Consider the following 14,573-nt stretch of genomic DNA (forward strand, 5'->3'; position numbering starts at 1 on the left):
AGAAACGTAGATTTAGTTATCTTTGTGTTTCTCAGTCTGAATCGCTAAACAATTAATGGAAAAAATTCCAGATGTTAAATATCTCCTAGTACAACTTGTGTGTGTGTGTGTGTGTGTGTGTGTGTGTGTGTGTGTGTGTACCATTTGACACAGGCTGGGATGTAATTCTGCTTTTGCAGTCTGGCTGAGTGAAAGGGAATCCAAACCAACTACAGCAAATCAAAAATTATAAGAGGGAAAACTAGCTTTTAATGGAATTGCAGTAGAATGAATATTTATTTCCCCTCTTCACTCCCTCTCCCCCACTGCCACACCAAGTGTGTGGAGTGACAGAGATGAATTGCAGACTTAGAATGCAATACTTTAAGATAATTTGAGATTAAAATACCATATAAAGTACAGACCTGAAGAAGAGCTCTGTGTAAGATCAAAACCATGGCTCTTTCACCAACAGAAGTTATTACTTTACATACCTTATCTCTTTTCTAATATAAAGTACAGTAAACTTCTGATACTTTTTATAAAATCCTGTGATGGGTAACTAAGTATGAAAAGTTTTAAGATAGGAGGAGTAGCTAAATGTAATCTTATGTTCTGACAGATTTTGGTGAATATGGTAAGCAGTATTTTAAAAACAGTGTAGGGAAATTTTCTTTGCTGTAATGTCACTAAAATGTAGTCTAGAGCAGGAAAGGTAGTCATCAGTAAAATAAATCCTGTTAACTAGACCTTTAATTTAGAATTTGAAAATGTGAAAACAAGATTACGCTACCCAAATAGTCTGGACAATCTTGAAATGTAGCACATAACATTATTTTGTTCTCTTTCTACCTTTTGATTATTGTGTGTTTAAAATAAGAATCTGTAAATCAGTGTCTTCACTTTATTTTGTAGCCAACACTGCACAAAGCCCTTACAAGAAACTGAAGGAGGCCTTGTCATCTGTAGAAGCTTTTGAAAAACACTACTTAGTAAGTATGGCATATAAATATTTACACTGTAGCAAATATACATACCAAAAATGGTGAACATATTATGCATATTCATGGATAGTTACGGCCAACATTTTCAGACCTTGGGTACCTAATATGAAGTTTTCATGTGTGTTTTGGCACTTACGAGTCAGTCTAACTTCCAAATGTGAGCATTGTCGTTTAGTGCCCCCATATGGAGTGGGGAACCTAACATTAGGCACCAAGTTCGCAATTTTTGGTTTAATTTGCATAAGTATTACTATGGCGATGTAAAGGAATTTGTAATTTTTATATGTTCTAAAAAAAATTGGCCATAGGCTTAGAATAATAGTTTCTGAAAGTAAGTTACCTGATGGATAAATTAGATGCATCCAGCTTTTCAGGAAATTTTGTTAAGGTCTTATCTGCAATGGGACTTACTCCCTCTAATTATAATATCATTAAAGCTGATAGCCAGACTAGATTAAGGGTCAGAGTTAGCAAATCTTATTCAGAGATCAAGACCTTAGTTTTGTGTTGAAGAATCATAACTGGTTAGTTTGAAACCTAGTTTTTCTTTTCTCTATTATGGAGCCACAGCAGTGATTATGTAGTTATATCTGTAAGCTACTTTGGATTCAATCTTATCTTTGTCACTCAATTTTTGTTTCTTCATGGAAAAAGCTACCCTGTGCCTGAAAGTTACGTATATTTTTAGGCCATTAACATTCGATATAGAAGATGTTGAGGGCAATTGAACAAATCACATTTAAAGTACTAGAAGGCTTACTAGAAGGGCAGCGGGGGGGCGTGCAGCCTGTCTGCTGGCTTCTCCCCAGGGACTGGCCAGGGGCTGCTCCACTGGGTTGGGGTGCTTTCTGCCTCCCTGTGGTCATTCATGAGTATAACTGTCCCTGCTATCTAGGGACATGAAGAAGTAAACAGTTAGCCTATTACTTGGTAAGCATCACCCTTTCAGGCAATGCTTATTGGGTATCGGTTAACCGGTGCCCAGGAGCAGCCTCCCTCCCACTGCCTGCAGTGCGTGGAGGACTTCTCCAGTCCCCCATTCATCACTGCCTACTGGTCAGCTGAGTGGGAGCAGTCCCCTGCCTGGGATCCTGCTTAATTGGTGAAACACTTAAATCTAACATTTAACCTATCAAACAGGATTTTATATCCCAACTGCTATCATACCTTCCTTTCTGTTTGATGCAAAACAATCTCATTTCATGCACATCCCATTGTCTTGGTATAACCAAACCCTGACCTTGCTTTAAGTTCTGATAAGAGGAAGCTGCCTACCAAATTTAGTGATCCTAGCTCTTTAATTTAGGAGGAGTTCTTCAACAAATGAACTCAAGGACAGACACACATTTCTAAAATATTTTGTAAAATGGGATTTTGGAAATTGGAGTGCCCTTTTTCAAAAGACACTTCAAGAGTATTTCATAAAAGATTTAGTCCAAACACTTCAGATTTGTTATACGTTATTTCTTGGTATGCTCTAACGTAAATTAGCAGACTAGCAAATTTTTGGAATGTCTGTAAAAGTTTGAATTGAACTTATGAGAACATGTCAAGGTCTTTGGTAAGTTCTCAGATCTAGCACAAATTAAGAAATGTAAACTGAATAAATGCCTGCAGAGCTTGGCAGTTCCATTATTTAAATTCCTTTTTGTTTCTGACTGTCATATTTTTATACATTAGAAATTCAAATAAGTAACCACGGCTGCAGAACTGATAAGTAAACAAACCAGAGCGGCCTGGTAGCAGCTTTCTCAAAGTGGGTCCATGGACCATTTTGAGAAACACTGATAGAGACTTGATAGGGATGATCTTAATTGTGAAGTGTTAAATGGAAAAATCTTTAGACCATATGTGGGAAGTGAAAGGTTGCTGAGCATAGCAGGAAGGGAGGGTTGTATTTCTAACATGTATATGCATATAACGATAGAAAGTGTTGGAATCGGTGGCCCAGAGCCTGGGGTCTGTTGCCGACATGTGATGGCTTTCTGGGGGAAAGAGGTCTGTAGCCATATTAGAAATTTAGCTAGGGTGGACTAAGAAGACTAACCTACAAATTGTGGCTGTGTACGGAGTGGGGCTCAGGGTTAGTTGCAGAACCTTGTGTCTCAGAATAGTTTGTGTTAAGCAGAGTGCCTCAAACTATTTGTCTGTCTGTCTGTCCATACTTTTTCCTGCAGGCTACAGTGATGTCAGCATGTCCATCTTGTGTCGTGCAGGAAACATTTTTGTCCTTCCATCCTCAAACTAGTGGATCCTCCTCTCTGGCCGCTCCTGCACTTCTTTCCTTCATACTCTGTGCCTGGGGTCCTCTCCTAGGCAGCACCTCACTGTGGCAGTAGGGCTCTGCAAGCAGTCTCTTCAGCACTACCACTCCCTGCGCCTGCCTCAGATCGAGCGCCAGGGAGCGTTTGCCCTGGCCCTGCACATTGGCAACCATGGCTTAGTGGGGCAAGCAATTCACCCGCACCACCTATGCCCCCAAGTTGGCCAGGATCATGCTGCGGAGTGGGGAGGGCGCCAGGCACTCCAACACCTATGCCCCAATCAACGCCGTGGCAGTGGGGCTCACTCTGCAGCCGCCTGCTAAGCGATGAAACATCAAGTGGCTGTCATGGCCTGACCCATCCTAGCCCCTCTGGAATAGACACCGAGCCTACCCAGCCCCTCCATGTTGGGGGGGACTCTGCGGCGCAGCAGCTCCTGCCTGGCTCCTTTCCCCTAGCCAGGAGCAGGGCCCCTCTGGGTGAGGGTAATGGGGCCCCTCATCATAGGCATGGTGGGAAAGGGGGACACGCAGCGGAAAGGGGAGCAGAGAGCAGCAGCACGCAAGAAGTGAGGGACACAGGGACCTGGAGGAAGCAGGGACACTCAAGACAGGGGGCTCAGAACAGGGCCTTTCTCTGTTGCAGGTGATCCCCGCTTCTCCCTGCTGTTGCGCTGTATTTTATCTCTCTACAATTTTTTTTCCTTGTCATCCCTCCACTGTGTGGCCTCCACTCTGCTTCCTCCCTGGTGCTCGGGGGAGCTGGGGCTGTTGTGGCCTCAGCCCAACCTTCTCCACTGGCCTGGGTGGGGAGAGCCAAGGCTGCCACACCATAGCCTTGACCTGGCAGCCCGGAGGGAAAGCTGGGGCTGGTGCGGCCTCAGTGCTCTCCAGTGGCCGGGGAGAGCCAGGACTACCTACCCCCAGAGAGAGGGGTATTGGTGAGCGGGGGGGCAACACCCCCTAGTTTAACTGGAAAAGTGTTTTGACTTGATTTTTAGTTTGAGAATTGTAGTTGTTGATGGAGTTTTCTCTTTCAGGTTAAACTTCTTTAGAATAAGACCAGCTATATGATCACTTTCACACCAGCAGTGCGCATACACGTTTCCAAGTAGTGATGCATAATGTGTTTAATTAGAGCACCAGGAGAGAAAGCTCTTGTGCAAACTTTAACTATTTTGATAAATATGAACATGATATTCAAAGGTCTAGCCTAGAGAGTTAGCGAATATTGTCACCTCGAAATATGGTCACTTCAATACATGAATTTTAAATAGTTTTAACTACAACAGCTGCTCTTGAATCACTATTTGCGGTATTAAAATCTCATTATCCTGTTTAAAAAGGGGTTTTTCTTTCCTTTATTCTGTGTGTAAATGTGAGACAGAGGGTTACTGGTTATACATGGCCAACACCGATGATGAGTTAGATGTAAAGCAGGGCTACTCAACATGCAGCCCCTTTGTTTGTGGCCTGCGGTGCAGTTTGGGTTTACACAGGGCTCAACACACGGCCTGCTGGTGGCAGCCAAAACAAAACAGTAGCCAATATAATGGTCTTCTGTTGATATGCATTTTAGTAATACAATTCCTGGACTGCCGTTCATTAAAAATGCTGTCATATGGGTGGAAATTGGGTAAATATTGCATTTTATTAATATCAGCAGAACTGACTTAAATAGGGCCTGTGTGTTGTAAAGTCTTGCCTTAATCTGTGTATTCATGTCCATCAATGTGAAAGAAGCTATTTGCATATACATTTGCATGTATATGCAACCACACTTAAGTTGTGGCCCTTGGCATGTGCTGAGAGTATCATTGTGGCCCTTAGGGCTTCCAAAGTTGAGTAGCCCTGATGTAAAATGTTACCAGTTGTACAAAGTCCCCACAACATTTCTCCAATTTTTTTCAGTTGTAGTAATTGATAACTTGTTCAAAAACATTTTTGAGTTGATGATTGTCCATTTAAATAAACTAGCATAATTGTGTGGCATTTCTCTTGTGAAGTATCTCTTATGTGCACCACTTATGTTGACTTGGAACTGTACATTGTGGGTTTTGGATTAAGAATGAATTCTTTTCTCTTCCATGTTTTGCGCTTGTTACACTCTTCATTTTTTTTTTACCTTTTAAACAGGATCTGTCCCACGCCACCATTGAAATGTACACAAATATTGGAAGAATTCGCTCAGCTAAACTTGTTGGAAAGGACTTGGCAGAGTTTTATATGTAAATGAACTTTTTTAAATGTCTTCTAAAAATACCATAGCGTTGAAAAGCTTGGACACAGTCTGTAAGGGAATTCTGACAGGTGCATTTAACAACAGAATATTTTTAATAGTACAGATACTGTTAATACAAATACTTTAAGTTTTCTTTTGCAAGAAAATATATAATACAAAAATTAACAAGATATGCTGTCATGCTAAATCATGATACCCAAAATAATAAACAGATCATCTGACTATTAGCTACAGTGTGTATTAATAGGAATTAATTGCAGTATGCTCAACCATAAATTACACTGCAAGGTAAACACCAATGTGCAGAACAAGCTACACTGAGAATCTAAAGTTGGTGTAGTATACAGCTACCTCCTGGTTTAGCAGCATCAGCTGTAAAGAAAAAACTTCTAGCAGTTGTCCAGAGATTCATATTTTCTTAGCAATCCAACTTCAGATTAGGGATGTTAGCGACCAGTCAACTAATCGATGGATAGTCACTTTCCTCCCTCCCCCTGCTTCCTCTATCAGAGAGAGGCAGCAAGTAGGTGGCAGAGGAGGAGCAGGAGCTGGTGCTAGGGGGAACTGGCTTTAAGCCAGTTCCCCCCCAGCACCATCTCCGCATGGGGCACGGGATGCAGAGGCACAGCGGGAAACCGGCGTGAGTGGGGACTGCTGGCACCAGTTCCCAATGCTGGTTCTTCTGCTTTTGAAATGTACAAGAGCCCTTTGGCAGAAGTGCCCCAGGGAACACAGGGTGAGCGGGGACTCAAGCAGTTCCTGCTTGTGCTGTGTTCTCTGTGGCACCCCCTGCTTGCTGCCTCAGAGGCAGGAAGGGTGGCACAGGAGCCGGTGCTGGGGGGAGCCAGCTTAAAAACTGTTGCCTCCAGCATGGTCTCTGGAGTGCCACCTCCCCACTGCCTCTGGTAAGGGAGATAGGGGATGCTACTGGGAAGCAGCCCCTGTCTGCAGGGGACCCAGTGGGGAGCTGAGCCCCCCTGCAGACAGGGATTGTTGCCACCAAGAGCCCAGTGGCTCTTACTACCTTTAAAATGCAGAGCAGCAGCGCAAGTGGCTCTGGACCTGGCTCCTGGAACTCATCTCTGCTGTGGCTCTGCATAGCAGTGCTTATTGCATCAGCTATACAATTACCCAGATAATTGCATTTTAACATCCTTACTTCAGATATTGATTTAGATCTTTAAAGATTTTTTGGGGGCTCTAACTACTAGAGAAACTGAAACTCTCCTCTGTTAGTTAAACTCTGCTGAAGAGCTTTCATTTAAGGGGTTCAGTTTTACATTTACATTTCTAGGAGTTCCAGAGTAGGGTTTTAATTTGGGTCCTGTTATACTGGACCTTGTTCCTTTGTTGGCCATGGTAGCTAATTAAACCTTCTAGTCATAATTAAAGGCTTATAAATTTACTAAGGCTTTTGGCCTGAGGGACATGAGAGAGGGATAGTATAGTGCTCATTTTTAATTAAATGGTCCATCTTCCTTGTTCTTTTAGTTTTAGTATATTTGGAACTTGTTGAATAAGTGGTTTTGTTTTTTTTTTAATTATAAAAACAAGACAGCTGCATCACACTAATGAACCCCAGTGGGCTGGAGGAAAACTTTAGTTTAGTTCCTGTGATGTTGGGTGGATTTGTGTTTGGAGGCTTTGTGTAGACATGCTATAGGATTTCTTAAAAAAAAAAAAAAAAAAAAAAAAAAATTGTTGGGATGAAATGTATAAGCAGTCCCAAATATACTGTGTTGTATTCACAACATTAATGGCATCATCCATTACAATGCTTTGTCAAGTTCATATCAAAAGATGATATTTCAGTGGCTGTTTTTCAGTTTTGTTAATTTAATAGAACTTTGAGGTTTGGGATATATGTAGGGAAGCTTTGTGTCCATGGTATTCTATTATACTTAGATCAGCTGTGAACTATTTGTTCTTTATTTTCCAAGGAGGAAGAAGGGTCCACAGAAGGCGGAGGTCTATCTCCAAGGAGCGCTAAAAACTTACGTTGCTGAGGGCTGGGCATTGCTTATCACACATACAAGAAAACAGTTGGCAGAATGTCAGAAACACCTAGGGCAAATTGAAAAGTATCTTCTAAAATAAACATGGAAAATTCAGATTGGAGTACCTTTGACATGTGCATATTTTCTGACATAAGTTTGATATGAGGCTGGAGTCCAGTCAGTAAAATTAATCTCAATCTATTCTTTGTCTTTGACCTCTTATACCAGTTTTTCTTGTGTTTGCCTGTTTTCCATTTCAACATCTTGAGACAGAGTTGACAAAGCCTAGATAATGTGATGCATTATATTAGACTAACAAGCCTAGCATACACATTGTCTGGCTCTTGTGGAAGGGATATACTGGCCCTGAAGTTTGTATGATGATACTTATTTTTGGTCTAGTAAACATCATATTATACACTGTTTCTACTAATGTGTTAACATAGTGGAGGCTAATCTAAGTGGCAAGTGTCTTCTGAAAGTGGGATCTAGGTTCTTAAATCACTTGGGCACATTGGAAAATTTTGTTCTATATATTTCAAAATGTGCTCTTATGAAAAATACTGTTTAGACAATGATAATGTAATGTTAGTAAATATTGTACTGCAGCAAATTCGTACTTGCAGTACTTCAAAAGACCATAAATTCTTTTCTTAGATTAGTTGTAAGTGTTGCTGTTCTATTTGGTGGATTCCCAGAGTGGAGTTCTGTACACTAAGTGCATGGTACGCACCAATAAATTACAGTTTAATCAAATGCTAAAACTTATTTAAAATTTAATTTTTATCACAGTGTAATGTAATCCATCAATATTTTGGTCATGCAGTGCTTTTATCTGTGGTTAGTAAAGAGCAAATGAATTTTCTACCAGTCAGTAATATGTTTGAGATGCTGTTTATGTAGCAAAGTGTAGATTAAGTGTGGAGGATAAAATGTTTATTAGATAATCTGCATTGAAATCTGTAGTGAAATTTTGCATCAGTTAACGTTCCATTGCTTTCTTTTCAAATGGGAGTTAGTTGATGCTAAAGCAGCTCATCCAGTATCTTGAGGACAGAAAAGCAGTAACACAGAAATTCAGTTTTCCCCACCCCCAGAAAAGTGTTTCTGAAATGGATTGTAGTCCTTTTCCTTTCAATTCCTTAACATGGTGCATCAGCTATCTTCAAACAAGCAGTCTTTTAGCTAGTGATGATCACTTAACAGAAGATGAACGCCAACACTTCTGCCAAGAAATTTTAAATTTTGCCAACCAGCAAACAGAGGGCAAAGGTGAGACTGGATTTAAATACTTGTCCATAGTATTTAGCTAATCAAATGTATAATAGCAAGTCTTTCTGATCACAGCTGACTTCCCTGAGTAACTTCTGGACCATAACCCATCATGTATTTAGTTACTTAATTTCATTATCTGACACATGGCAATCTCTTTCTACCTTCATCACCCCAAATTCCTCAATTTTCTGCTGTGTCTGTGTGTCTGTGTGTTAGGGGAGTTCTTCAGAGTAGGTTTTTTTCTCCTGTTGCCTCCCCCCCTCCCCCCCCAGCCCAGTGGCTATACCTACACTAGCATATCTTAGGTCTGTAATGTGCTTCTGGAGAATTGGTGTTAGTGGTGTAAGATGTAATATGGACAAGGTGCAAGCATTTTTTTACTACAGGTTTTGTCTGTGCTCGCTCTTAGCTACACCTCCCACCATTGCTTCAGCTAGTGAAGCTCCACCAGTAGTGAATTATAGCTCTGAGGTTCACTATTATGGTTTTTGTTTTCCAAATGTTTCTTGATATTTGTGGTCCCTTTGTTTCTGCATATTATTTCTTGTTCATCCCATATCTGCTAGTTTCAGCTTGTTTTAAAAGTCACACATGCTCCTGCACAAGTTTGCCCCCAGAAGAGCAGAACACCATTTTAAAACTGTCTGGTAACATGTTTCTAGTTGCTTTAATCATTAGTTGCATGTAGATTTGACCTTAGTGTTCTATAATTCTGCTAATGCGCAATTAGCCTTCGGTTTGAGAATCATTAGGTTCTGTTAATGTTACAAATTGGAACCATGTTGTAACAATAGTATAGGCAAGCCCAGAGGTTGTGATGTGATATACTTAGTTTTGTGTCTGTTCCTGGAGTCACAGGGGATGTGCTACTTGTATCCTAAACTGTAGCAATCAGCAAGATGGCTCACTATATTATGGGAGATATAACTGTTTAAAGAGAGCCAAATTTTGGGCGCTCAGATTCTGTTTCTCTGGAATTTGAGTAGTTAAGTATAGGATAGAGCCTGACAAGATCTGAAACTTTGAATTGCCTGGCTTTTGCAAGTTTGTTATACTGTTACTCAGTGGATTCTTGAATATATGTTTCTGCTTTAGCTTTATAACTCACACTAGAACTTAGATAGCTCTATTATATCCTTTTCATGTAATGGTATTCATTAGGCTGAGATAATTTTGGAAGTCCTTCTTAGCAAAAAAGGATTATTGCATTATTGGCAATAATGGATGATGCACTAATTAACATGACTAGTTTGAATACCAAAAAGGTTCTTTGGGTTCTTTTATTTTTTTCCCCCCTTTCTACTTTTCCAGGACAGCTCTCAGATATCTCTGGCGATCTTATACACCCTGATTTATCTCTCCGCCTCTGGATACCGCTATCTGGAGCTCTGAAAGCATGCTTGGCAGACTGTTGTCCTGCCTTCTTTGGTGTTAGGCTTGTACTCCTTTCTGGCTGATGCTTTCTTCTGGCTTTCTTCTGCCTTGATACATTATTTGATTTCCTTCTCTCTCCTCCACCCTGCACTTTACTTTCAGAAGTATTTACTATGATTTAGGCTACAAGTACACTGTGGGGCAATTTTCCTGAAAATGTACTGCTCATCCCTATGTGCATATTTTTTTGATATTCAGCTTGGATTACAATAATGAAGGCAACTTGGAAATATGAATGATTGTGTCAAGTTAGGCCTGCTTCTTATTTGCAAGATTTTTCTTTTTAGTGTTTGCTGTTGTTTTCTGGGATCCAGTAATGATGTAAGAGGGAGGGGAACACAATCCTATTGCAGATAATGGCTCCAGGCACCATTCTGATTATGGCTTTCATGAGTTTGCATTTTCTACTATGGTGTTCTCTCTGGAATATTTGCTCTGTCGTGTTACATTAACTGTTCATGTGTACAGTAGCATAAGGAATAATAGCCCATAGGGATATAAAATCCCATTTAAAATGTTAACCAGTTAAACTATGTTTAACTGATTAACCAGTACTCTGTGGGATGAAGCAGTCCCTTCCCTCTGCCTGTGGCACATCAGGCCTGACCAGGCTAGAGCAGCTCCTCACCCACAGCATGGGCACAGAGCGGCTCCAGCTGAGTTGGGGCCTGCCCATCACACCATGGTGTGGGGCTGCTTTGCCCCAGCCAGGCATGGGAGTGCCGCTGCATTGTGGGTGGGAGGCTGCTCCAACTGCCCACAGCTCCAGCGAGGGGGCTGCTCTGCTGCGGTTTGGGCACCCCTTTAACCAGGTACCCTGGTAAGCATGCCAGTAAGGTAATGCTTATTAGGTAACCAGTTAACCAGTTTCCCCTTTACTTACCTAATTAGTATTGTGATACTGTGCTGCTTAGATTGGAAACCTTTAACTGCAGTAGTAAGTGATCCTGAAGAAGTTGAAGGAATAACAGGTCTTGCTATGGGCACATTTACACTGGAAAAAAAGTGCTCTGAGACCCACTCCACTGGATTCCAGAGCCTGGGTTCTAGCCCAATTGAGAGAATCTGCACTGCTGGTTTTAAACCTTTATAGCAAGCCCAAGTCAGTTGAGGCGCAGAATTGCTGCCATAGGTATGCTTTTTGGTTTTTTTGCTTTGTTTACAGTGTAGTGTACTATACAGCTTAAAAGCTATTGGAAAAATACAGTTGTAGTGAGAAAAGGACAAAATAATTGTATTTGACAGAAATAAAATTGTAACTTTGTAATATGTCTAATCTTAGGAGTCATGAGAATTTTAGATTCTTCTTCCATTCAGATTAGAAGAAGATGGTAGTTTTTTGGTCACTTTGGCGCTGTGGGAGGGAGACAGGGATTTTTTTTTTTTTTTAAAGTTTAGAAAATTTAAAACTGATTTCTGTAGAGGCTAATCTTGTATTATCAAAAGCAGAGTGGAATAAAATACCTTGGTTTTGTTTGTATTTCCAGGTCAAAAGGTTATACTGTCTCTGCATTCCTTTGCACAGTTGAAAACTCTTCATTTTGACCCTCCAAATGCTGTTATCCATGTGGGTGGAACATTGTCCGTTGAGCTGACATTGCTGAGTCAAATGCCCATGCCAGTCCAAGTGGATCAGATTGCCCTCAATGTCCACTTCAGCATTGAGAAAAATAGTTACCGGAAAACAGCTGAATGGCTCACTAAACACAAAACTTCTAATGGTATTATCAGCTTCCAGAATGATGTTGCAGGCTTCCCTTTGTCAAGAAATAGCTTGCCAGCACTGGAATTATATGAAATGTATGAAAGAAGCCCTTCGGATAATTCTTTGAACACGACGGGAATCATCTGCAAAAATGTGCACATGCTACTGCGAAGACAAGAGAGCAGCTCCTCTCTGGATATGCCCTTAGGAGTGACTTTAGAGGATGGGGCACACATGTTAAAATGTAGCAACTTTATACTGGAACCGGGGGTCAATACAATAACATTCAGAACTCAGGTATGTTTTTACAATTGAGTGAATGTAGCACTCATGAAAGAAGATCTAAAAGCACTGACTAGAGAAGGGCGTAGTGCTGGCAAGCAATATCCAGTTTGCTCCCATTCCACAGCTTTGCCAGTGCAGCTTAACCTCTTCCTGGCTCACCCCTTTTATTGCAGACTTTGGCCTATCCTGAAGAGAGGCTGCTAATCCTGCCAAAGGGTGTGGTTGGTTTTCTGTTGTGCATAAATGGGACACTAGAATGATCCCACCAAACTCATTTTTATTTATCCAGTTACCATTTTCATAAAAATAAAACTTCTCTAACCATTACAATTCAGATGAGTATTGCATCTGTCCCAAACTGCAATGTTCATTGTTCATCATGTTCTAGAAAAGGTAAGATTTCCTTGTTTCATAGTCAGAGTTGCTTAGAGTAATGCATAAAAGATTCCAGCCAGGGAGTTATTTTTCTTATTTTGTTCTGTTGCAGGTAATCTTTTTTCCCCTAGAGTCAGTATCTGCCAGTCTTAGCTGTAGCAATACACAATCACATTGGTGGTTGCTCTTTTCCAGTGTGTGGCTGCTTATTTAGCAGATGTAGTACTTATTTTTGTATGCAATGGTTAAGTAAAAGAATGTAAGATTTCAAAGTCAAGCACCTGCTCTTAGGAAATGTCAAAGTTTAATTCTTCCTTATGAGTATGATAGTCTTTAGTTACGTTATCACATACTCTTTTCCCCAAGGGACCATGGTCCCTTTCATTCCAGAAGATGGAAGGTGTGTAATGATTAAGGGAGAGAGCTGCAAGAAGAGAGAATAAATATATGGTTACGTCCATACTAGAAACTAGTTGTATTCCTGCCTCTGCCACAGTGTTTCTTAATATGATGCTGGTCACATCATTTGAAAGCAAAATTCTTAAAGATAGCTTCAGGGGGTAGCCAAGTTAGTCTCTACAGAAAAAACAACAAATGGTCTGGTAGCACTTTACAGACTAACAAAACATGTAGATGGTATCATGAGCTTTTGTGGGCACAGCCCACTTCTTTAGATGACCGGAGTTTTGAGTTTAGGATGTGTAGACGCAAAATAAATAGGAGGGAGGGAAGAGGAGGGAGAAAAAATCCATCAATTGTGCTGAAGAATGGTTGGGGCACTATCAACTTAATAGTCGTTGAAGGTGCAAACAGCTCTTTGTGTAGACTCCTATGTCAGGAAGGATCGTAGAATCATAGAATACTAGGACTGTAAGAGACCTCGAGAGGTCATTGAGTCCAGTCCCCTGCCCTCATGGCAGGACCAAATACTCTCATCAGACCATCCCTGATAGACATTTATCTAACTTACTCTTAAATATCTTCAGAGATGGGGATTCCACAACCTCCCTGGGCAATTTATTCCAGTGTTTGACCACCCCGACAGTTCGGAACTTTTTCCTAATGTCCAACCTAAACCTCCCTTGCTGCAGTTTAAGCCCATTGCTTCTTGTTCTGTCCTCAGAGACCAACATGAACAAGCTTTCTCCCTCCTCCTCATGACACCCTTTTTAGATACCTGAAAACTGCTATCATGTCCCCCCTCAGTCTTCTCTTGTCTAAACCCAATTACAGGCAGTCCCCGACTTACGTTGGATCTGTAGTTATGAACGGGCTTTTCTCGCCCCGGAGGACGCGGGCAGCGGGACTTCCCAGACGCGCCGCGGTCCCGCTGCCCGCGTCCTCCGCAGCTTTGCTCCGCGTCTCCCTGGTCTGCTGGGCGGGGGGGGGAGGGAGGGCACAGCTAGTGCGCCCCCCCCCCCAAAGCAGACCAGGCTTTTCTCGCGGCAGCTGGGGTGCTGCCCAGTTGGTCCCGCAGCGCCGCTCCTCGGCACTACTGGACCAACCCGGCAGCACCCCAGCTGCTCTGCCCCAGGCGTCCTGATTCAGCCGCTGCTGGTCAGTTTCAGCAGCAGCTGAATCAGGACACCTGGGACAGAGCAGCTGGGGTGCTGCCGGGTTGGTCCAGTAGCGCCGAGGAACGGTGCTGCGGCACCAACCCGGCAGCACCCCAGCTGCTCTGCTTCAGGCGTCCCCAAGTCAGCCGCTGCTGAAACTGACCAGCGGCTGACTACAGGAAGCCCGAGGCAGAGTTGCTCTGCCCTGGGCTTCCTGGAATCAGCCGCTGGTCAGTTTCAACAGCGGCTGACTTGGGGACACTTGGGGTAGAGCAGCTGGGGTGCTGCCGGGTTGGTCCCCGCAGCGCTGAGGTGCGGCGCTGCGGGGACCTACCCGGCAGTGCACCAGCTGCTCTGTCCCAGGCGTCCAGATTCAGCCGCTGTTGAAACTGATCAGCGGCTGATTCCAGGAAGCCCAGGGCAGAGCAACTCTGCCTCGGGCTTCCTGTAGTCAGCGG

The 14,573-nt window shown here is 42.3% G+C and overlaps 1 protein-coding gene across 1 annotated transcript in view; it reads left to right on the forward strand.

Moving 5' to 3' along the window:
• The window catches only part of TRAPPC10 (trafficking protein particle complex subunit 10), a 100,175-nt gene that overhangs the window by 54,378 nt on the left and 31,224 nt on the right, over positions 1-14,573 (forward strand). The window contains exons 10-14 of the mRNA XM_006137887.3: positions 895-971; positions 5,383-5,474; positions 7,429-7,569; positions 8,645-8,757; positions 11,682-12,196. Of these exons, the coding sequence (XP_006137949.1) occupies positions 895-971; positions 5,383-5,474; positions 7,429-7,569; positions 8,645-8,757; positions 11,682-12,196 (938 nt within the window). The remainder of the gene's footprint in view (positions 1-894; positions 972-5,382; positions 5,475-7,428; positions 7,570-8,644; positions 8,758-11,681; positions 12,197-14,573) is intronic.

The sequence above is a fragment of the Pelodiscus sinensis genome, chromosome 1, assembly GCF_049634645.1.
Source record: "Pelodiscus sinensis isolate JC-2024 chromosome 1, ASM4963464v1, whole genome shotgun sequence".
Taxonomy (NCBI): domain Eukaryota; kingdom Metazoa; phylum Chordata; order Testudines; family Trionychidae; genus Pelodiscus; species Pelodiscus sinensis.